At 35.6% G+C, this 24,860-nt stretch overlaps 1 protein-coding gene and 1 non-coding gene across 18 annotated transcripts in view; both read right to left on the bottom strand.

Moving 5' to 3' along the window:
* Nucleotides 1-24,860, bottom strand: part of LOC149080316 (palmitoyltransferase ZDHHC16-like) — a 210,098-nt gene that overhangs the window by 173,104 nt on the left and 12,134 nt on the right. For 10 of the 17 annotated variants that reach the window (XM_089239452.1, XM_089239444.1, XM_089239445.1 and 7 more), the window contains one exon: nt 17,862-18,118. The exons of 3 other annotated variants lie outside the window; for them this stretch is intronic. In XM_089239452.1, coding sequence (XP_089095578.1) covers nt 17,862-18,053 — 192 coding nt within the window. In that variant the 5' untranslated portion in view covers nt 18,054-18,118. Of the gene's footprint in view, nt 1-17,445; nt 17,572-17,861; nt 18,119-23,402; nt 23,598-24,860 lie in introns of all 17 variants that reach the window. 4 more of the 17 variants (XM_089239447.1, XM_089239448.1, XM_089239457.1 and 1 more) reach the window with 4 other exon arrangements.
* Nucleotides 1,577-1,650, bottom strand: TRNAT-GGU (transfer RNA threonine (anticodon GGU)). Its single transcript has one exon. It is a non-coding gene; the product is annotated as a tRNA-Thr (tRNA).

Here is a 24,860-nt window from a genome sequence, read left to right as displayed (position 1 = left end):
GTATACATTTGCAGATACAATAATATAATCAATGACACTAGCACCATTTTGATTAAAGAAGGTGAAATTACCTAGGTTGTCTTGGGGAAAATTGTCGTTCAAAATAAATAAATAATCTAACATACATAGCTCATTTAGCAGCTTACCTCTATGGTTTACGACAAGGTCGTTTGATCTGTGATAAATGAGTTCATCATCAAAGAAAGAGGGATTAAGAGCATATGGATTGCCAATGCGAGCATTCAGATCCCCCCATGCTGATAATGTTTTCACAGTTAAATGTATTTATTAAAGTAAATAGGTTGTCAAAATCTTTGTCAAAATTGAATCTTGCTACTTTCCCCCCCACCCCAATGTGGAGTTTATTAAATTCAAAATAATCAGCTGATAAAAAAATGAAAAGATTAGTAATTTTTAAAATGTTTATATTTGTTCATTTATTTTGATCGCACCCAAGAATTAGGCCACCACTGGGTCTACCAATACATGATTTGGACGCCAGACTTTGGATAGTTTTATAATTCTGCATTTGGGTTGGCAATTTAAATTCCGTAGTATGCCAGGTTTCCACCAGCGAAAAAAAAATTGCAATCCGTGAAATCATCCCAGAAATTAGGATATTCATATGTGTTATACAATAAGGCAATATAAAGTGCAATATGTTTCTGGGGATCTTTTTTGAGACTTTCAGTTTTTTCCAAAGATATAAAGTTTTGATTAGAAGTTGATTCATCATTATACTTACAAGGATCTATATTGCAAACAGGCCGGCCATAATTTATAAATTTGGAGTATGTACTTTAATTATGCCTGTACATTACGGATTACAAATAAAAATCTTGTTATCTATTATTAGTTTGTACATCAACATTTTTGCATTCTTACCCTGTGCGACCGCCTATTTTCTTCCAACATTTAACAGACTCGTTCTTTTTGTGACGGCTGGTGAATAATCCTGAGAGACCAATATGCCAAGGGATTTCAAGTCCTTCCATTTTTGCAGGATTGTATTATGATCATCAGTGGAGGGTAGGGTATGCGAGCGTTGAGATCAGTGCCAGTTTTCAATTGTAGATTTTCATATCCTATGGGCCCTGTTGATGTGAAAAAGGTGAACACTCCCACTTTTTCACACAAGTTCTTGATTTTGCCCTTACACACATCCCATGTTTCAGCACATTGGAACCCCGAAAAACACCAGATTAACATGACGAGAACAGTTTTCGAAGTCAATATTTTATCTTAACTCAATTATATCTTGATCATGATCCAGTCGATGACAAAGCTCCTGTACTTCTGCAGCCATTTTGGAGTTTTCAGTACGGAGGTCATCTCTCTCTCTCTCGTTTAGCCACGTCTAAGTCCACCAGGATTCTGCACAGCGAGTTTTTAACCGATTGAAACTGCTGTGACAAATTGGCAAGCTCTCCCGTATTCCGCAATGAAATAGAAAAAAAAAATGTAACAAATCTGTTAATAGAGAGATATAGATGGCTTTTTTCTCAGCCAGAGATATCAAGGAAACAGTTATTTTCCGGATATTATGCTGAGGTGAGCTCAGAAAGAAAAGTCATCACGTCTCCGCCGGGACTCGAACCCAGGCCCTCTTGCATACCGGGCAAGCGTGCTACCATCTACACCACTGGAGACACATGAATCTGCCTTCCAAATTTCACGCACTGTGTCGTGAGGCGCTGAAGTAGGTATGCTGCCCGGTATGCAAGAGGGCCTGGGTTCGAGTCCCGGCGGAGACGTGATGACTTTTCTTTCCGAGCTCACCTCAGCATAATATCCGAAAAATAACTGTTTCCTTGATATCTCTGGCTGAGAAAAAAGCCATCTATATCTCTCTAAACCGTCCCACCCGGGGGCCATTTCCTGAAGTTAAGAGAGGCTACTAATGCCTCTACTTCAGCGCCTCACGACACAGTGCGTGAAATTAGGAAGGCAGATTCATGTGTCTCCAGTGGTGTAGTAGATGGTAGCATGCTTGCCCGGTATGCAAGAGGGCCTGGGTTCGAGTCCCGGCGGAGACGTGATGACTTTTCTTTCCGAGCTCACCTCAGCATAATATCCGGAAAATAACCGTTTCCTTGAAATCTGTTAATTTTTGCATGGGTTTTGCAGCTTCGACATGCGATAAAGTATAAAAATCACAAAAATAATTTGCTCTAAACTGCTCATCATAAATGATTAAACCATTTATTGGTAAGAAACATATATTTATTTTGACAAGATCATATTATAAACTTTCTCGTACTTAATTTGACACGATCGTTTTACACCTTTTTTGTCATATTATGGAATTACCGAAAAAAAGTTTTTGTATTGAACGGTGTATTACAAAACTGTGTGTACACAAAATCTTATTTATACTGAATTACATCATTTTTTAGCTAATTTTGAAGCCTATTTCATATTCATAAACAAAAATTTTTCCGTTATTGAATACACAGTTAAACAACGTTGAATAAAAGTAAGGAAAAACCCAGGAACAGAAAATAAATCTGTTTTCACTACGGAACACTGTTTCTTCACAGCTTTCGTCAATTTGACCTAGTCCACGGTTCTAGGTATACCGAAAGTGCAGCGGTTCTAGTGTTAATCTACAGGGTGTTTCAAAAAGAATCATCTGATTTAAAAGAATCATAATTATTCAACTTTTAATTCATTTTGATCGAATAATGCATAGGTAGAAAAAGGAAACTTGAGTTTCATACAGTTGCCAACAGGTAACGCTAACGCTCTTCCTTCAGCTGCTTGAAACTGGCTTTTCCCACAGTTAGAAACCTATTTGGATGACTTCATTTTCCAGCAGGACAGGGCACCACCACACCGGAGCTTGGATGTTCGAGAATTTTTTAACAAGCACATTCCTAAATGATGGATCAGCTACACAGGACCTGAGGATTCAGTTAAACATTGCTGGCCTCCAAGATCGCTGGACCTCACAGTGTGCAATTTCTTCTTGTGGGGGCTTATAAAAGACTACGTTCATGTGCCTCTCCTTCCAGCAACATTAGCCGAACTAAAGATACACATAACAGCAGCTGTGGAAGCAGTGGATGCAAACATGCTCGCAAAAGTTTGAGACGAGTTTGACTACCGTATAGACATATGCCATGCATCCCAAAAGGTGGACATATTGAGCACCTTTAATTTTGTTTGTAAAAAAAACATTGATTAGTCATGTAATATAAAATTAATCTTAAGTGTCTATGTTCAATATTTTTCATAACATATACATTTCAAATCAGGTGATTCTTTTTGAAACACCCTGTAATATTATGGTGGGAAAGAATGAAATTTTTAAACAGCTGTGATTGTGTTGAAATGTAAGTTGCCTTGCAAGTTCAGCAACTTCAAAAAGATTTTTATTATTTTTTTTTAATTTATCCGCTCATTTTTGGAACTAACGCCACATAATTTTTCCTGATGGATGCCATAACAAGAAAAGGTTTAGTTTTGTTACACCATGTTACACTGAGTTGATAACAGTGAAGAACAATTTTTAAACTGTCATATTTCTTGTCAATTAAAGTAATTTAAAGTTTTTACATAGATAAAGAACTTGGTATTTAAATACAGCGTGGGCAAAAAGTCTGTAGAAACTTGAAAAATTCATAAAAACCGGAAAAATAACTGAAATAAAAAAAAACAGCTTGCGGTGTTAGCATCGCTACATCACTGGTATTTTTTTAAGACAGGGAAAAAAATAACTCAAAAAACAGCTGATAGGTGATGCTGACATATACAAGTCAAAGAAAAGATGCGCAAATAACGAACAGAATGCCTCCAAATCGTTCATTACAGCAGTATGTGTTCCACATGACCACCACCACAGGGGATATCATATTGCAGGCGAGTCACAAATCCAGCAACGGCAGAGTACAGCAGGCCCACATACACGGTTTACAATGGTGAACTGTTTGTGGATTAGGAGCGCAAGTTGTTATAACCGTCTCATTTGCGTATTTTCATCGAAGTCACTTGTACCATCGACACCTATCAGCTGTTTAGCAATGCTAACCCTGCAAACCATTTTTTATTTCGGTTATTTTTTGGGTTTTTATTCATTTTTAAAGTTTCTACGGACTTTTTGGCCATCCTGTATAAAGGTAATAAAACCTTTTCAAATGGATACTATATCAACATTATGGTTAATAGTGGCAGTAAATTATGTGATTGCATGACTATGAAATGTTTCTTAACCAGTCAAGTGGTTAAGACAGCGTTTGCCGTCGCTGCCATACATAATGGAGTTGCCTACGACGGCATTTGCCGACACATCGACTTTTCTGTCTTTTTCACATAGAAATGACAAAATAATTTGTCATACATGTGCTGCCATCTCTGTACAGCCATCCTTCTACTTTATTATCTCATCACTATATGGAGTTGACAATTATATTTCAAGGTCTGAGATTATTATTACTATTTTTATCTTTGTAATGCTTTGCAAAGCTGCATCCCCATCGTTTTTGTTTCAATTTCCAACTCCCTTGCGAAGATGCATCTGTTTTATTACTCATATATCTTTTAGCAAAGGTTCAACTACTATGGTTCACATAAATCCATCAACAGCATTTCTTTTAGTCACAGGACATTATGACCACCCCTCCCCACTTTTGGGGTGTCATATTATGTCTCGACACATTCAAGCTATAAAAAAAATATTTTAATATTTCAAACTTCCAAGAAAAGTGAAAGAGCGTGCACATCTTCAAAAAAAAGTGGGCACTGCGGGTAACGCTCGGAGAAATTAATTGGACAGTTGACTGGTTAATGAATCGGTTTCTTCCATTTCTTCTGCATTCAGGGAACGAAACCTATTCTTTCTAGATGGTTTTTCCATGTTTTTTTTCACAATTTTTTCCACCTTGGAAGAAACTTCTCAACCCTGACTAATGTAAAATAAATTGTTATATTTTTTATCTCTCTGTGTTAGGTTCCTCTATATTTTTTTTTTGGGAGGGAGTGGAAATTGAGGAAGGGAGGAGTCATCAAAAAAGACAAACATAATTAAATTACAGAAATGAAGAATATCAACACAAAATTATGAGCACACTGGACAAATATTAATTAAGAGTTTACAAAAATTCTAAAGGGCTGTTTGGATAGACTAAAATTAACAGGATAAGTGTAACTCATTTTTTTTTTTTTCAAGCCGAGCACAACTCAGGTCTATTGTCATGGGCAATTTACTACCTAGTGAGTTGTGCCAGAAGTGTATGTGTACCTAACAGTCTGAGTGCATATCTAGTGTGGTGTATGATTTTTTAGTGCTGCCATCTATATCTCAGAAGTGAAGTGTATTGACTGAATATTTGTACTGTTTGTAGGACTGTTGCTCTCTGTGGCGAGACTTTTTAACGGGGAGATCAGCTCGCATTTGCGCGTTGAAGTTGGAAACCACAGAAAACCAACTTCAGCCGACCAAGTTTAACTCATTGAAATATGGAAATGATTAGACTATTCAGAGCTGCCCTTACCAGTTGCGGGGCCAGAGAAGTGGTGAAATAAAATAATATTTTGTGCCCTTTACCCTTGATTTTTTTTGCTTCTGTGAGAGAGGTATCAAGAATTCAGAAAATGAAAATCATGTAAATTCAGAATAAATGGAAGAAATAATTCCAGTTCCCATGAAAATTCACAGACTTCCAGAATTGATAAACGTTCAGAATAAATGAAAGAAACAGTTTCAGAATTAATGAAAATTCAGAATAAATGAAAGAAAGTTTCAGAATAAACGAAAGAAAGTTTCCGAATAAATGAAAGAAAGTTTCCGAATAAATGAAAGAAAGTTTCCGAATAAATGAAAGAAAGTTTCGGAATAAATGAACGAAAGTTTCGGAATAAATGAACGAAAGTTTCAGAATAAATGAAATAGTTTCAGAATAAATGAAATAGTTTCAGAATAAATGAAATAGTTTCAGAATAAATGAAATAGTTTCAGAATAAATGAAATAGTTTCAGAATAAATGAAATAGTTTCAGAATAAATGAAATAGTTTCAGAATAAATGAAATAGTTTCAGAATAAATGAAATAGTTTCAGAATAAATGAAAGAAATAATTTCAAAATAGATGAAAATTCAGAATTCCAGGAAGGATAAACGTTTAGAAATCCAAAATTGATTAAAATTGAGAAATCCAGAATTGATGAAAATTGAGAAATCCAGAATTGATGAAAATTCAGAATTCCAAGAAGGATAAATGTTCAGAAATCCAGAATTGATGAAAATTCAAAGTTTCGAAAATGATGAAAATTCAAAGTTTCGAAAATGATGAAAATTCTGAATTTTTGTTATAAATTTTAGTACTACAAATTTTTGTTACCACTTTTGGGTCCCCCAAAACACGGGACCTGATGCAACTGCACCTGTTGCACACCCCTAAAGGTAGCTTTGAGACTGTCAGGAAATATGTAAAAGATGTGTGTGCAACCAAACTCAAATAGCAGAAAAGAAGTTCTTACCGAACATGTTCCCAAAGACACAACTAAATTAGACTAAGTTTATCATATTTTGGAATGCCATACCAGCCAAATGCCCAGCATGATGGTATGAGGTGGAATAGAAAAAAAAATCTCACATTTTGATTGATGCATCTTTGAACCTAGGATGGTGTTTAACATGCTGGGAGGCAAATTGAATTTTTTGTTGTTGTGTAAAAGAGTTATCTATAAATTTAAGAATTTTTATTTTTTCCTTTACACTTATAGCTTTTCTTTTTTAACTTGCTCTGAGACATTTTGACTGGAACTGCTCTAAATCTGACAATGTTACTGCTTCATTTTATAAAATTTCAAAGGTCATAAAAACATCGTATTAGCTGTTTTGTGGAGAATTAAACTCTAAAAAGTACAGTTAGGAAATCTGATTTTTCCTATCTGAAAAACCTGCTTTCAAATGCCACTGGATGCTGGCATCTGAAAATCTGTCAAGTTGTTCATGTTTTGTATCCATGATACTCTTTTTTGCAGCTTGATTTTGTATCAATAGATTCGGAAGTGGATGAGAAGACCCCCCGTTTTATTCCTTTGTTATATGCAGACGCCATGTAATATCACTATGAGAATAATTTTTTGGATATCATTTTATGGAATAGATCAAGTGTGGCAAATTTGAATAAGGCCGCAAAGGAAAAAAATTAACTCCTTCTGAGAACTTTTTCCAGTTCTTATCTGTATCTTCCTATTGAGTGACATAACTTTGATCACCCTGGTATATGTGAACAGTGGTAAGGGTAGTTATGCTCTGCACACTTGGACAAAGTATTGTGCCTAACCCTTGAAAAAAAAGAAAAACATACTTTTCAGTCGATTCTGTATGCCCAAAAAAAATAACTTTGGCTTCTAAAAAGCCATAAAAGAAAAACACCTTTAGTTTTCACATATTTGTTAATCGCTAGCACACAAATAACCACCATTTTTGTTTATTTACCTGTGAAGAAGGCGGAAAAGTATGCTGTTTTCAAACAAGGAAAAAGCTGATGTGAATGTTTCGAACATTTTAAGCAGGAATAGCAAAAAATACAAACATTGTATCCGGGGAAATTTAACATTTATAAATATAAGAAAAATGCTAAATTCCCAAAAATTAGTTGTACTAAGTGGGAAAACGTTCCAAGCAGGAACGTTATAAGTGGGAATCGAATATAATTAAAAAAAAAAGACATAATACAAAAAATAAAAACAAAGCTAGTAAAATATTTTGTGAAAGTTACAAGTCATTTTCAGCTTTTTATGATATAGGGTTGATGAAAAACATTTTTTTTCATTAAATTTTCATGGAAATTGTGAGTACTAACAAGGTTTACATGGCCAGAATTTTAGAATGATTCGTCTAGTATTTTTCTAGAAATTTGAGAAAACATCTAAACTCCAAAGTGGACACAGACTCAGGGCTCCCACTCAAAAAATCAGAAGTAGGATGGGGAATGGTCCCCCCCAAGACAACATAATCATAGCCTGATGAAAAAAATCAAAAAATATAAATTTTTTTTAAATTTTAAAATTAAAATTTTTTCATAGCACTATCCCATAACATTGACTCGAGCCAAAGCAAAATGACAGAAATGACTTGGTGGCCAAAACAGTGTATTAGCAACCACAGATAATTCTGTGTCTCCTCACAATATTGCATTCTTTTTCTAGGAGTATTCCAGATTCCAGTCTGTCAACTCTTCCTGGATGCACAGCAAATTTTGAAGACAAGTAATGTTTTAAGAACGACACTCCTTTGAGACGAATTTCAAAAGCACAATGCAAAATGTGTACATTACAAGATCCAATATAAATACAGTAAAACCTCGTTAAGTTGTCACCCTAATAAGTCGTCATTTTTGTTCAGACCATTCCAGGTCTCATAGACCACACTGTTATTAAACCCTCGTTTACTCGTTGCTAATTTTAGTTAAGTCGTCACTATGAAAAAATTTGAGAAAGTGAAACAGACTATTTTTATGACCCCTGTTAAAAAAAGAGTTTGCTAACAGCATTGCCATATGCTTAAAAGTCACCATAAAATCCTATATACCCAAACGGAACAGTTTAAGTAACGAAAGGTCGGTTCACCGGAGAAGTTCATTTGCCGACTAAGGTTTTGAAACGTTAGGGACTGTTCGAGCTAGATCTCATTTCTGCATGGGCTCCATTGGAGAAACTGGACAAACCGCGAGACACCCAAACTCTGTCGCAAGAAGCAACGTAAGCACTTCGCCCCCGGGGGGGGGGGAAGGCAGGGAATCTCCGGCAAAACCAAAATTTATTGATATGTCAAAAATTACATATAGTGCAAGGAAATCAAAAATTATGTAAATCGAAGAATCAAATTAATCAAGTTAAAGTCAAAGTGCAACGCGGGCAAGGATAATAAATAATCATAGAAATCATGGACTCTACTAATTTAGGGCTTGAAATTTAAAAAAAATGTCTTTGTTGAAAAAAATTAGTCATTCTTTTTCAAGTTGAGGTCTTCCGTTTACTTTTCCCTGCCCGGGGCCCCTCCACAGAGTCAAAAGTGTTTGAGATTACTTTGTAGTTGTATCATGAACTACTGGTGAAGAATTAAAACACTAAAATAAATTTTATGTATATGCAAAATTAATGTGCAATAGAGAGTTCTGTTATGAAGAAAAGCTACTTATTCAAACAGTTGCTCTGTTAGTATATAAATTAAAAATTGCTAGTATATAAATCAAAGTGTACAGTTACACTTCACACCACAATAATTTAAGTAATAAGAGATAAAAAAGATAAAAAATTGCTATTATTTTTTCTTTTGCAATCTATAAATTTTTATTAATATTGTTATTTTGATTCACACTTTAATAAATGCCATATTACTATAAATATATACGATTTTCATAACATTGCACATTAAATCTGACGGAACTCCGCTTAAGCCGTCATAATTTTTCGATAACTTGAGGTGACGATTTATCGAGGTTTTACTGTAATTCACTGTCCATCTTTTTTTAAAGGGTTGTGTTTACATTTTCACTGTTCAATACCAGCAAGATGGTTTTTGACAAACGAAGCACTTTCATTTCTAGCTCTTTGCAGAGCTTTTGTAAATATTGTTTATGCCTCCCGACGTCCTAAAAAAAAGACAATTGCATGCTATTGGGTTGCATGAGTCACAAAACCTAGAACAAGTCAATGTATCCTACTGATTTTTCATGCGACCTGTCATTTCACCCATACACAAAATGTGCACCAGTTTTGAATGATGAATGTTAGAAACTATATAATGCCTGAGTGGCACAGTAGTAAGAGATGCTTGTCTGTTCCACTATGAAGGTTACCATATAGGTCCACGGGTTTGAATCCGGGCAAAGACTTCCCACCCAACTCCACTGGTTGGAAATTGCTGTATGGTGATATGTGACCAGAGTAGGTTGTGTGATAAAGTAGTAGTAACTATATAATGAGTAATCCAAGACCAAATGAAGTAGTAAATACTAGAGATTTAAATTATCGAGAATAATCTTTCGGAGAGAATATTCTTGAGAATATTCTCTGCTAGGACTACCATCATAAATAACTTCAGAATATTCTTATAAGTTCTTGATGAGAATATTCTCCTGTTATTTGTAATATATATATAGTTACATATAATATCCTTGAGAATATTCTCTGGAAGGACTACTTTCATAAATTACTGGGGAATATTCTTATAGAAAATAATAAGAATTATTCTGAAGTTATTAATAACAGCCCTTCCAGAGAATATTCTCCTCAATGAGAATATTCTTCAGTTACCGAAATCTTTCCAGAGAGTATTATCAAGAATATATGTAATAACATATATTATAATAAATAATCTCGATAAATAACTTGAGAATAATAATTTTTTATAAGAATATTCTCTAGTAATTTATAATAGTAGTCCTTTGAGAGAATATTCTCTGTCCCTGTCTCTCTTCCTGTCAAGAAGATCGGAATATTGGAGTTTGTAGATCACAATATTAAAGTTTGAAAGCAAGCAAATTAAACCAACAGGGCTAAATTGCACAACTTTTAAAGAAATGTGAGTGATACAGAATTTGTGTATGTGCATTGAAGAAAACAACAGTTCTGTATCTTCTTAGAATGAAGGTGATTGTATAAGAATAGCTTCCTTTGTCAATCAATTTTGACTTTTGCGCTTTGCCTTGAACTTATTTCTGAAAATTTATCTAATTTTAAAATAATTTTTTAAGGTTTCAATATAAAGGTATCTAAAATCTTTATAACCAAACTTTTAAAACCTCTCATCATGACCTGGAGAATATTCTCGAACTAAAAGTTGTCATTAGGGGGTGATTACACCAAAAATTGTTTAGCTGTAAATGATTCAGGCAATGGAAACTGATTTATATTTCACAATATAAACAAAATTAATAAAAAAATTTAAATTATTTAAAAGAAAAATGAATATTCGATTATTCTCCAATTTTTACATCCAGGAGAATATTCTCGTTCTCCGAGAATATTCTCACCTCACATCTCTAGTAAATACAAAATTATTTTTTCTATCCAGATAGAACAGGGTGTCTACCAAATACCAAAAGCAAAATTCAGTGACTTTTCTGTGACCTTTTCACATTCGCAGAGCTCCTACTCAAAAAATTAGAAAAAGTAAGATGGGGGAGGGTACTCCCCTTAGACAACATAATCATGGCATAATAAAAAAAAAACCTTAGTAGGGGGTATAGGAATAGGATCTGCTAAGGGGTAGTAGGGGGTATAGGAATAGGATCCACCAATTCAATATAGGCTTGAAGGACATTTGCTCTTCACTTGGAGTCACATTCTTATAGCTTCCCGCATTTACCGATAGGTGGCTTCATTCGGATGGGATCCATCTAAATAAGAGGGGGGTCTGGGAGGTTTAAGATAGTCTTAGGTTAGGTTTTTTACTCCCAGACCACATGGTCGGGAATGCCTGTTAGTGATAATCATAACAGTACTGATGGGGAATTACCCACCTCTGACTTGGATGGCTTCTCGATTGACACTAAACCACAGGGCAAATTAAAATGTGTGATAATTAATACCAGGAGCTTGGGTAATAAGAAAGATTTTTTAGAAACATTGATAGTTGTGGAGGGTGTGGATCTTATAACCATTACAGAATCTTGGGAAACGATGGCGATGAATCTTTCTTACACGTCTCAGAATACGATACTTTTTTGAGAAATAGATCTGGTAGAAAATGGGGTGGAGTGTTGATACAAGTGAAATCATGTTTGACGGCTAGAGAGTGTAACGTGAAGAGAAGTGATATTGAAACAACATAGGTTGAGCTTGAAAACAAAAGACATCATAAACTTATTGTTGGGGTTTGTTACAATCCACCGAATAGGGATCCAAACTACATCGCCAAATTTCATGATGAAATTTCCTACATGTGTAAGCGCAAGAGGGTTATCATACTTGGATTTCCCAGGTATTGATTGGGAGAACCTTTCATCTAGAGATCAGTAAGAAAGAGACTTTCTTAATTTGGTGCTCGAAAATTTTTTGTATCTGCATGTATCAGAAGCCACTAGGGGTACTGCTATTTTGGATTCAGTTCTTACTAGTTCTGAGGATCTTGTTGAACATGTTTCGGTGGGGGAAGAGTCTTTTTCTAGTGATCATCGTATCGTCAGATTTCACTGTAACTTTTCCTCGGGTAAGGTTAATAACAAAAGACTGGTTCCTTGTTTTTGGAGAACTAACTTTGATGTTTTGAGAGGAAGTCATACCCTCTGTTCAAAAAAAGCGTGTTTGTACATCGTACCCTCTATGGTTCACACACAATTTAAAAGAAATACGACACATTTAAAAAGAAATACGATAAACATGTTGGGGTAAATCGAGAAGCTAGCCATACTTAGAATAAGACAACCATAAATACATTATAGGCATTGTATAGTATTTTATCATGTGCATATATTGTTTATAATTTTAGTTTTTAATTGGGTTGATGTATTTTTTAAATATATGACATCCATACTTGTTATGGGCATCTTTTTCTCAGCCACCTCGTTGGGCATTTTGCCTGTTGTGGCGTTGTATTTGTATTTGAATGGAGCAAGGTGTGATTGATCGAGCACTTTGTTCAGTCGGTTTAACGATCGGAGCGATTGTCGAAATCCGCAGTTTGCCGTCAGAATCGACGGGCATCGTTGCAACGTATAGCAACAGTGGACTCAAAACAATGCGAAAGACCCGAACGATGGTGAATGGAGCAAGGTGTGATTGATCAAGCAGTTTGTTTAGTCGGTTCAACGATCGGCGCCAATTGTCGAAATCTGCAGTTTGCCGTCGGAATCAACGTGCATCGCCAGACAGGGATGCCCATCAGAAGCAAACATTTTAATAGAATGTGCAAGAATGAGCCTATTTCTTTACTGATTGCATTAACGCGCACAGGTAAAATAAAAAAATTAGAAGAAATGTTTCTTATATACAAGAGCCGAAACCATCGTTTAAGAGTACAAACATAGTCCAGCCGATTTTCCAATTCAGAGGGAAGCACAGTAGAGGGCTTATACAACCTGGGGACTTCAAATGAGATAATTCTCATTTTTGTTTTTCACACTATAAATTCACTATACAGGGGCCGTGAAAAATTTGGCCTGAGCCCACCAAAGATCTCAGCTTAGAGGGCCCTACTGCAAGATGTGGGGCCACTACACCAGTGTTTCTCAACCTTTGAAATCCTGCAGCACGGTTGATTTCTTTTTCTTGATTGGAAGGCCTGGGCATGAACAAGATTAATGGGAAATAAATGGGTAAAAATGAAGCAATAAACCGCTCACGGCCCAGTTTGGCAGATGACCAACCTGCACTAGACCAACAAAGGGCCCTTTCGAAGGATGGATTTCACATATTCCTTTTCCCAGTCACATTTTTCGAAGTCCCAAGACTTGTTATTTCCTTTATCGTCATGCTTAGGTGTCCATCTAGATCAGGCATCTTCAACCCGTTGCTCGCGAGCATCATGGTGCTCCCCGAAGTACCCAGAGTGCTCGATGCTCATGTCCGATTTGGTGCTCGTGAGCACTTGATCGTTTCATTTAAACACCTTGTGCAAATTGCATTCAATTATTAAAATCATCCGGATTTCATGCATTCATACGTCAAACATGACGTAAGAGTGTTGTTCTTTTGATGATGGGTACAGGCAGTGCTCGCGATTGGAAAAAGGTTAAAGACCTCTGGTCTAGATCGCAAGCTTGTTACCGTATTCCAATGGTTCTCTTGTCAGTTGCTTCCCTTGCGTAATTCATGGTTCATCCAGTGCTGCTCTTAACGCATGGGCCCACTCAGGCATGGCCCAGGAGCCTCGAGAAGAAAAGCCTCACAAAAATGAGATCCGGTTGAAATTTTCTAGGATTTACCAGGTAAGGCCATAAACAGAGATAAACTTGGAAGTCTGGGAGGCACAGTCATTATTACTGGGGGCATGATGATGTCAACTCATATATGCATATATACGTACGTTAGATCAGTCGACTCGACATTTGAAACTGGGGGGGGGGGATGCCCCCACCTCCGTACATGGGTAAGACCTCCGAAAAACTACTTGGCCCGAGGGCCCATGATACTCTTAAGACGGCCCAGGGTTCATCAGTGGCTTCCCAAGAAGTTTGTCACTTTTTTTAACCGTATAATAGAACTACTTTGAAGCATAAATTTGTGCGCACAAATCAATATTTTCAGCTCGCCACAAAGCTCCTAGGAACCCTGATGCACACTTTTGGAAGCACTGTGGTACACCTTTAAATTCGGCCTAAAAGTTATGTCGCAACACAATTAATAGCGAATGAGTTTGATGTCAGTCTTCTCTTGAACTCTCTCGTTCTGTCGCAGGTGTATATTATACGATTTCGCCATTCGCTATGGCTAGTTGGTAAAGATCGACACGATCAAAATGAAAAAAATTGATAAAAAATTCTTTCGTGGGGGAAAAAAAAAAAAAAATCGGTGCCCTTTCACCTGTCCCCCACAAGAATGGGGCTGACAGGACTGCAGCCCCAAGGCCCAGGACAATCACCATCATTGTTTTTTCATGCTATAAATTTACTACAGAGCACCCCTGCCCCTCAGTGAAAACTCGGACTTGTGGACTTGCCAAACATCCAACAGCCCTGTTCCACGACGTAGGGGGGGGGGGAGATTATGTCCTTTCTACAGAAAACCAATATTGTTCCTAAGAGGACTCCCTACTGCCGTGGTCTATTGCAGTTTTCCCCCTTCTAGGAATTATCATGTAATCCTGAGAACACTGCTTTAGGGGGAATATTACAGATGTTGAAAGGTCTGTACACGCAAAGAAAGAAAAGTTTTTTTTTGTTCATCCAGTCTAATAAGCTTTTTTGTCCCACTTATATAATGTCTGCCAAAATGTAGGGTGGCTACATATTGGTAATTTTCTTTTCTGTTGCTACTCACACACCCCCATCCATCCCTCCGGGACAAAAAAAGAATGTATAAAACCTGAGAGAGAAAAGAAATATTGAATGCCACAGTTTCTCCAAAGCCCAGATTTTGGGGAAAAGAATAGCTGGAGAATCAAACAAATCTGACCTTCACTCAAATTTTATGACTTTTTCAGGACTTCCGTGACCTTTTTCTAATTCCGTGAGTTTCCCGTATTGGTAGACACCCTGTAGAAGTTTTTAATGACTAATCAAAACAATGACACAAACTGAGGAGTTTTTTAACCCTCAAACTAAACAAAAACGTAATAGACTGGCCCACATACCCAGGCCCGTCATTTAGGGGGAGGCAAACTGGAGGGGGAGGCATCTGGGGGAGGAACCCCTTCTGGTTTTTGAAAATACACTACAAATGGTATATATATATGCATACCTTTAGTACATGCTCTTTGCCCCCCCCCCCTGGAAAAAGTTGAAATGACGGCCCTGCACATACCCCCAAAAAACTATGCACCTTCTGCTTTGGCAGAATCGTCAATTGCAATTTACTACATTTGTATTATTTGGCAATATTTCGATGCTCCCCTTTTCATGTTAAAAAAAGTTACACAAATTTTGTTGACAAGATTTGGTAGGAGAAGTAGGACATTTTACCAAAAAGTAAGAAAAGTAGGTCAAGTGGGAGCCCTGCAGACTTTTGGCTATATAGTGCAAATCTGACAATGGATTGAAAATGTATGATGGTACTGATATTAGAAAGAAAAACTGGCTTTAACCTCTTCAAACCTGAAGCTTCAAAAACAGCTAAAAAAAGTATTTGTCGTTTTCATACGTTTCTTTAGTGTTTGTAGACTAACAGAAAAGGAAATTTTTCTGTAACTATTGAGGGGGTGGCTAGAAATTTTATGTATACATGTGTGTACCGCAGGATCCAAATGAGTAGAAACACTTAATATTTTAACCATAGTGAAATGTATAGTTAGATGTATACTTATTATTTACAAATTTAAAGCTCAATATTATATGACATTAACTCACAGCAGGCATCAAGAATTGACATGTGTTAGTTTTATTACACGGTACTAATTACCAAATGGAACAATATATATACTATATATTACATCAAATGCCACTTCTCTTGAAACAATCATTCTTCAAAATACACAAATACATTTCACATTTTGTACCAATCATCCTGGTAATCTGTATTTCAATGAATTTTCATCGTCCATGTATCGGGGAAAGTGACGCATTCCGTCCAGGTGAACATCTTTCATGGGCTGGAGAACAAATTTTTGCTTTCTTTTCACTCTGGTTCTTCATCTTTAAAATACTCCAAAAGTGGAGGACTTCCTCTACATGGAACTATATTTTCTTCATACTCGCCAAGTGCTAATGCAACAACCATTCTACATTCAATTTAAGTCTTATAGGCACCTTTTTTTTGTGATACCTAACACACATTACCCAACTATTCGAAATAACAAGATTGACATAGTGAGTGAAAACTCTAACAGGCCATTTGTTTGTTCTTAGCACACACCAGTAATATGCCAAGTATCTATCGCACAGGTCCATTTCTTTCATGGATGTATTTGTAATTTCATGGTCTATTTCTTTCATGGGCTTTGACTATCACAGGTTGAGCAATATCCACTTTTTTTTCAATGTGATTTCCTTGGCTTTTTAATTTATGCTGCTCTTTTCAGCAACTGTTTCATCATCTGAACAACATTCGTTAGAGTCATCTCCCTCACTAAAAACTGTAGGCTAGTTATTGTCACTATCAGAAATATCTTAGAGATCACTGTGTTGCAGAATAGCTTCTATTTCACCAGGAATCAGAAAATCTGAATAAATAAAATACACCCATCTGATGATTTGAGTAACTAATAAAGTGCACAATGTGTAATTTTTATTTACGATAAGCATTGCAATAATATCTGAAAGATGAGATGAAAATTCATGAACAGAGAAGAAAAAAAAATCTCATTTACTTTTTAACTTAGTTATAGCATACATAGACTTATTACTTTACATAATTATAGTATAATAAATCATTTAATTTAATCAATTATATATACATATAATAATTACTACTTTTTATTTTCATTTTACAATTTTTTCAAACACTGATTATGTATAGCCAATATCTGTAAAAACAATATGATAATTACTAATGAAAACCTTGTAAGAATTAAAAAATATATATCTTCAGGAAGGTAACATGTATTCACTAACAAAAGCCTTTCCGTCATACATTTGTATCTTTGAAAACAATGTTTTCCCTCAAAATAGTACAGAAACACAAAAAATCTCACATGAGATACTCTGGTGTAATCACGCTTAAATTTACCGCTCAAAACCGAATGTACACATATGTGGACCTTCATACAATTCAAGGTGCTGTGCTTAAAAATAACTTAAACATAGAAAAAGTTATTTTCGCCATGCACCTAGATTTGGTTATGTTAAAATATATCATTTTTAACTATTAAATTCTTGAAAATACATTAAAAATTACTTACTTTTCAAAGTATGCTTTGTCGCCATGATTTTGTCAATCTGCCTTTTTATTCGCTTTATTTCGCAGGTAATATCATTACGAGACGCATTCTACCTGAATCAATAAAAAGCTTGAACTTCCAGGTGTGCTAGAAAGATTGGAATTAAATATTATCTACGATATAATTAGAAACTGGAGATCGTATAAAGGTCCACATTTGTGTACCTCTGGAAGGAAGAGGTTAAAAGAAATTCATCTGATAAAAAAAACACTTAGAAGAGGGGATTTGTACCAATGAAATCCACAGTTGATTTTTTTTTAACTTAAAAAAAATTATAATTTATACACATTTCATAAAGTTTAATTTTATATTTAAATCAAAATGAGGTATAAAACACTTCACTTAAAATTTCTCATAGTAATACTTATTATACTAACTGGCCCTAAAATCTTTGTAAAATGATCCACAATCCAGAACATGGGCTCCATGCAGGTGTCTCCAATATAGTATTTGTTAGCAAATTCGTTATAAAAAAGCGATTTCAAGCAAACTATTATTTTTCTTGCAATAGTCAGCAAGTGAACAGGATAATGTGTCCAGCCAAAATCTGCCCATTTAATAGCAGCCATAGTACATTACAGGATGATTCTTGAATAATGTCAGATGTTTTCATTAAATCTCACAAAATTACATTCTGTAAATATTGAACAAAAGATATAAGTAATTGAGGTTTTCAAATATATAAATCAACCAAGAAAAGCAGTGTCATACTTGTAACAAGTAATGGTAATAAATGAATTGAAAAATGCCTTCCTACGATGTTGAAAACCATAAAACTAAGAGTATCTATACTTTTCCAGCTATTATGCTGTGTTCGAGACTTTTTAATAGTAGATATTTTGTCCACTACTGTAGTAGACATCATCATACAGGTAATGATAAGCAAGAAGAAACTACCTCCTCGGAAGAACATGATGTACTGGTACTTAGGATCACGGTTACCTGAGGAGGTCATTTCATCTACTTGCTTGTTGTCCCCCTGCACTGATGATATCCACTGCAGTAGTGGTTGAAATATCTGCTGATGAATAGCTTTGAACACTGCAAAATAGCTTGAAAAGTATGGACACTCGAGCTACAACTACAGGGAGAAGACAGGTCTGGTGCCCCGGGCAATGTACTAGATTGGGTGAGAAATTCACCCTCAATGCTCCTTCTATATTACACAGTTATGCCGAAGTTTGTGCTTGCCCCATCTGAAAAGTATCTAATTCTCACTCTGTCTGTGAATGATTGACTTCTCTTTTGATCAGAAAACTACTTGAAATCAGAAAGGTTGCAATTATAATATTCATTTCTGAAATATTTATTTTTAAATGTCTCTCAAATTAGAAATAAAATTTCAAGTAAAAATAATTATAAATTATTCAACAGAATCAGCCTACTGACATGAAAAATTAATGAAATATCAGTATTTTGAATTTGCCAACAAATCTACATCAAAATACAGCCAACGCTTGATTTTACGAACCTCCAATTTATAAATGCACTCTTTTTTATGAACTGGTCCTGTTCCGAACAGCATGCCATAGAGTTAATGTTAAAGACTGCTCTATTTTGCAAACTCTCATTTCTATTAAATCTCTATTCTTACGAATTCCATTTTCTTGCAGTATTTTTTCCGGTTACTTTACTTTTCCAGCCGCCTCTGAGTTTGTTGTAACCAAAGATAAACTTTACTTCCGACATTTTATGTGTCTTACGAGAAAATATGGGAAAGGGGGAGAAATAGACTGTTCACCAATTTTTCATCATGGTGTTTTGCAATGATGCGCCAGGAAGAAGGATCTGATTGTTGGCAGGGGTGACCATGAAGTGAAGATGCATTGATAATGTAATTCACTCTTTGTGATTTGAGGAATAGTATGGTACATTTAGCCCTTATTTGATAAGGCCTTTTCTGAGTCAAGAGCGGATCCAACTTTATTTCGGCTAACTGGTGTTAGTCTACTTTCTTCTTTGCAATGTCAACTTAACAGAAAAGATTCTGCTTGACAGTAGATGAAGAAAAAAAAGATTTTGAAAGAAATTTATGTGTGAACTCATACAGACAGAAACTGCCAAAAAGTATGGATTCCAAAAAGTACATTGAGTGCCCTGATCAAAAAGCCAGGGATCCCACTCAAAAAATTATAAAAAGTAGTACAAGAGGAATGGAACCCCCCCCCCCTCCCCCAAGACAACATAATCATAGCCTTATGAAGAAAAACTCAAAATTGTATTTTATTTATTTTTTAACTGATTTTTTTTTTCTCATTGCACTATCTCAGTATCCTATAAGATTGACTCGAGTCAAAGCAAAATGACAGAAATGGCTTCGTAACAAAAATAATTTTGCCCAAAACAGTGTACTAGAAACCACGTATAATTTTTTTTTCTCTCCTCTCTCACAATATATTACTTTTTTTTTTTTTTCGTGGAGTTTTTCACAGTTCAGTCTGTCGACTCTCTTCCTTGATGCACAACAAATTATGAATATATGTAAGTTTTTTAAGAATGATACCTTCGAAACGACTTCCAAAAGCACAGTGCAAAATGTGTAAATAACAAGGTCTAATGTAAATAAGTTAAGGTGAACTGGATGGCTTTATACTGTACTGTCCATTCTTTTTAAAGCAATTTGTTTACATTTTGCTGCTCAGTGATAGCGTCCTCGTTTTTGACAAATGGAGCACTTTTATTTCTAGGTCTTTGCATAGCTTTGTAAACATTGCTTATGCTATATCATGTCCCAAAAATACAGAAGACAATTGAATGCTTTTGGGTAGCATCAGAATCACTAAACTTAGAATAATCCTATGTATCCAACTGCTTTGTTATGCAAACTGTTGTTTCCCCATACACAAAATGTAAACCATAATTTTGGACGATGAATGTTAATTAATATACAATGAATAGAAAAATGTTTTTTTTTCCATCCAGACAGAAGTTTTTAATGACTAAAACATTAACACAAAATTAGTTTTTGAATCCTTAAACTCAGCAAAAGAAAAATTAAATAAACCATATGGCCCATATACACCCCTTTGCAAATAACCTGAAAAAATTATGATTATGCCAAAGCAGAAAAAATTGTAACTGCAATCAACTACATTTACATTATTTGGCTGTATTTCAATGATCTTCACTTGAAAAAAGTTACACAAATTTTCATGACAAGATTTTGTAGAAAAGTAGGACAAAAGTAGGACATTTTACTAAAAAGTAGAATAAGTGGGCGCCCTGAAGAGCAGTGAAAGATTGTTTATGCTAGAAAATTGATTCCATTGCCCCACACATCCTGGAGCAGGGTCTCTAGGCTGGGATCTTTCACAAGTTTCTATGGTGAGTTTATAGTATGGAAAAAACAAAAAATAACAGCTGCCCTGCCAGCCCCAATCACTGTGAGAGCCATAAGTGGTTCCACCATACTGAAAACATTTCAGTGAAGCGAGACTCGCAAGAAATACTATCCTACATCAATTACATGGAATCTTATATTCACCGAGATGTCGCAATAAAGCAAACTAAAATAAGCAATTTTTGGGGAAATTATCAAACAAACGTGAGTGACCAATTTCTTATACATTTTTTTTCTCTTTCTCATTTATGAACTTTCAGTTTCCCAAACTCATTATCAAGTCTGTATAGGTTTGTAAAAACAAGCATTGACTGTACTCTATCAAAGATTTTAGATTATCTTTTCCATCTGCATGTATAAGATGCAGAAATGAGCTGACAGTATCATATAAGATACCTACAAACCTGACTGGGTTATGTACATACTGTAAAATAAAGAGATCTTCAGTACAAGATTTATAGAAAACAATGTCTAGAGATGATGGGTTTTACCAAATAAATCAAGATAATTTGCAAATTTTTAATGGAAAATTTTAATGGGATCGAATTGATTAGTGGTTCGTGTTTCAGAATCTGTATATTTTAAAAATGATCCTGTATTTTAGCTATCTGTTACCTGGGAACTGTTAAATAAAAAATAAGTTGCAGCTGACTTACTTTAAGATTCAATAAATGCCATAAATGTAATGAATTTCATTAGAGTTCATTTGTTTCAGAAATGTAGATATTAATTTCTTACCTATGTGTCCCAAATCTAACATGTTCAAATGAAAAGTGCAATACAGTAAAATTTTGGATTATAAGTAACTCAGTTTCTGAGAGATTCTCAAGACGAACAAAGATTTTTTTACAAATTTTGATTTGATATACTAATGATGTCTTGCAAGACAAGCAAAAATTTAAAAAAAAATTTAACCTATTTCAACATGATAAACGAGATATTACTCGCAATATGGGAGGTATGTATACCAAAGACTACTATATGAGCTATTCTCTCTAGAGCTAACCCACTTAACCCTTGATGAGGTTTTGCATATTCTTTTGTTTGATGTTGATCACAACTAGAAAGCTAACTGTTTGCTTTCTCTTACTGCCGGCAAAGCCATCTTAATGAGACAGGCCCAAGCACTTTTTTGCACTCCTTTATTATATTGGGAGACCAAATTGGAAAATATATTGTATATATAAGTGTATCAGAAATGCCGCTGTACTGTAAACTATAATTTATCTGGGCCCAAGGTTATTGGCAAAATCTGGGTCATTTTTGAGTGAAAAAATTGCCCACCCCATCATTCACAGGTATCTCTGTGAATTCTTTCCCGCATGGCCTAGGTATTTGATCACCTGCTTAAATCTCTTCGTTGAGACAGAGTGGTGGGCCATGTTGTGTAGGAGGTATCTCTGTGAATTAATATAAATAATTCATTTCTAAGAACATGTTCTATCCAAAGGTTTATTGAAAAGAAAACTATTACTTTTTTTTTACCAGCTTATAACTAGGTTCTTTTACTTTTATTGTCTACTAGTAGAAAAAGCTTGCAAAGAAGCCCATTAACACTGAGAATTTAACATTGATCATTTTTGTCGCACCACGGTCATTTTCTGAACACGAGGGCTAATTAGACAGGGACCTACAATTTATTGCCAATTCCGAACGGCAGGCTTGTTTTTATACTCATCGAGGTGTTATGGAATTTAACAAATGCAATAAATCTAAAACAAGTGAATATACAGTCGATTCTGCTTATAATGTTCCCATTAAAACGTTTTCATGGTCCTAACTCTAAGTAACTCTCATTAAGACCAGGGCCGTCTTTGGGCCCCGGCCAACTGATTTTTCTGAGAACCCATCTGGCAAATTCTCAAAAATTTTAACTGGTTCTCATTTTTGTGAGGCCGGCATTCTCTTGAAGCACACCCGGGCAGACGGCACTGATTAAGATGTCCCATTCAAAGAGTTTTCCAGCTTACAATGCTTTTATGAGTTTTTTTAAAAAACGTTATAAGCGGGATCCACTGCAATTAAAAGTTAAGCACACATTTATGTATTTACATATAAAAATCAATCTATAAATTCTCTTCCGATTGATTTTCCATTTCTTATAGAAACCTTAATATACTAGGAAAACAACATTTGGTGAACCCAAAATAAGAAGAGAACAGCTAGATGTGTTTCGGAACTGTATGCTGTTCAAGACAAAGAATCAAGAAAAAAAAAGTCCCAGACCCTGTCTTAAACAATGAGTAACTCCCGCTAGATGGAGTATTTGCCTTTTTGCTATCTTTCATTTTTTTTAGCTACCGAAGAAGAAACTTCATACAGTTCCGAAACACATCTAGCTCTTGTTTTCTTCTTATTTTGGGTTTACTGAACGTTGTTTCCCTAGTATATTGTCTCACCAAAAAGGTAATTTATTCCTATAAAAACCTTAGCTCTTTTAACAGCATAATCTGATTAAATTTAAAGCAAATGAGATTCTGACACTTATCTTTCCCTATTCATATATACAACCTCTGACAATAAAGTTTGGTGAATAGTCCTGTAACATTAACGTAGATGAAATGTTAATGAAAGTTACCTTACCGTCCTTCGAAATAGTCACCTCCCATTACTATGCACCGCTGAGATCTCCTATACATGTCCTGGAAACTTTGCAAGAAGTCTTCTTTTGGGATGAAGTTCAAAAACCTCGTCACATTTCGTTGGATGTCAGGAATATCGTCAAATCTCTTTCCTTTCAAAGCGAGTTTGAGTCGTGGGAATAGGAAGAAGTCTGGAAGATAGAGATCTGGTGAGTATGGTGGATGTTCAATTTGCACCACCCCCTTTTTTGCCAGGAACTGCTTGATGATATTGGCTGTGTGAGGGCGAGCATTGTCGTGAACAAGAAACCATGAACCTTGTTGTGCGTACTGAGGTCGTACCCTGCATGGACGTTTTCATGAAACAGGTCAAAATTTCAATGTACCTTGCAGCATTCATCGTCGTTCCCTCAGGTAGAAATTACTTGTGGATAATGTTTTGACTATCAAAAAAGTTGATTAGCATCGTTTTGATGAGTGATTTTTCTGCTCTGACCTTTTTCCGATGCAGGAGAACGCCATTCCATGCTTTGCCGTTTCGTTTCAGGGTCGTACCTGAGACACCAGGACTCATCCTCAGTGACAATACAGTTCAAGAAATTTGGTGTTGCATCCGCCGTTTCGACAAAATCCTGTGAATCCTGTAAACGTGCGTGCTTCTGATCGTCAGTCAAGTGATGTGGCACAAGACGACAACATGCCTTTCGCATCCCTAAATTCTGGGTAACGATTTGTTGCACGGATTCACGGTTAATTTGCAGTTCATCAGCTATCATGACAACAGTTAATCAACGATCTTTCGTGATCATTTTCATCACTTTCTCAATGTTTTCGTGACTGACGGAGGTCGCCGGTCTTCCGCTACGGAGGTTGTCAGAAACACTTTCCCGGGGTGAATTTGGTGCCCCCCTAGACCAGAGCCCAGGGAACCAGACCCGCCTGCCCTACTTCCCAGTTGCGGCCCTGCATCTATCCTTCAAATTGGTAATGCATGGATTTTAAATTTAATATATACATGTTTTTGTTGCAAGTCTGTGTAATCGTCACAACAACTTTTTTTTAAAGGAATAGCCAACTCAACGTTAGAAAATTCTCTTTTTAGCCGATTACCAGTGCACAATTGCGGGTTCCAAACACAGATTTTCACCAAAGGCAAAATCTGGGGGCCCATGCCCCCCAAGAAGATCAAAAGTTACAAATATTTCTGCAGAAAATTAAAATATTAGAAAAAAATACATTCTTATGCAATCTGTTGATTTAAAATAATTTTTGAGTGTTAGTGAGTTTGAGTGTAGTTTTAGTGTTAGCCAAACTTTCTGTGAAGAATTAGATCCTTGTGCCTTTCCAAAAGCTGATTCTGCTTACACACTTGCGATTTTCACGATGTGAAATGGTGACTACAGCATGGCAGCTAGATGACAGAACTGGGCATTCGAGGTAGAGTTTTTACAGAT

The sequence above is a fragment of the Pholcus phalangioides genome, unplaced genomic scaffold, assembly GCF_987345545.1.
Source record: "Pholcus phalangioides strain wild (caught in Gottingen) unplaced genomic scaffold, Ppha-v1.0 ptg000011l_1, whole genome shotgun sequence".
NCBI classification, from domain to species: domain Eukaryota; kingdom Metazoa; phylum Arthropoda; class Arachnida; order Araneae; family Pholcidae; genus Pholcus; species Pholcus phalangioides.
The sequence above is the reverse complement of the archived record's forward strand: the minus strand, read 5'-3'. Positions and strand labels throughout refer to the sequence as shown.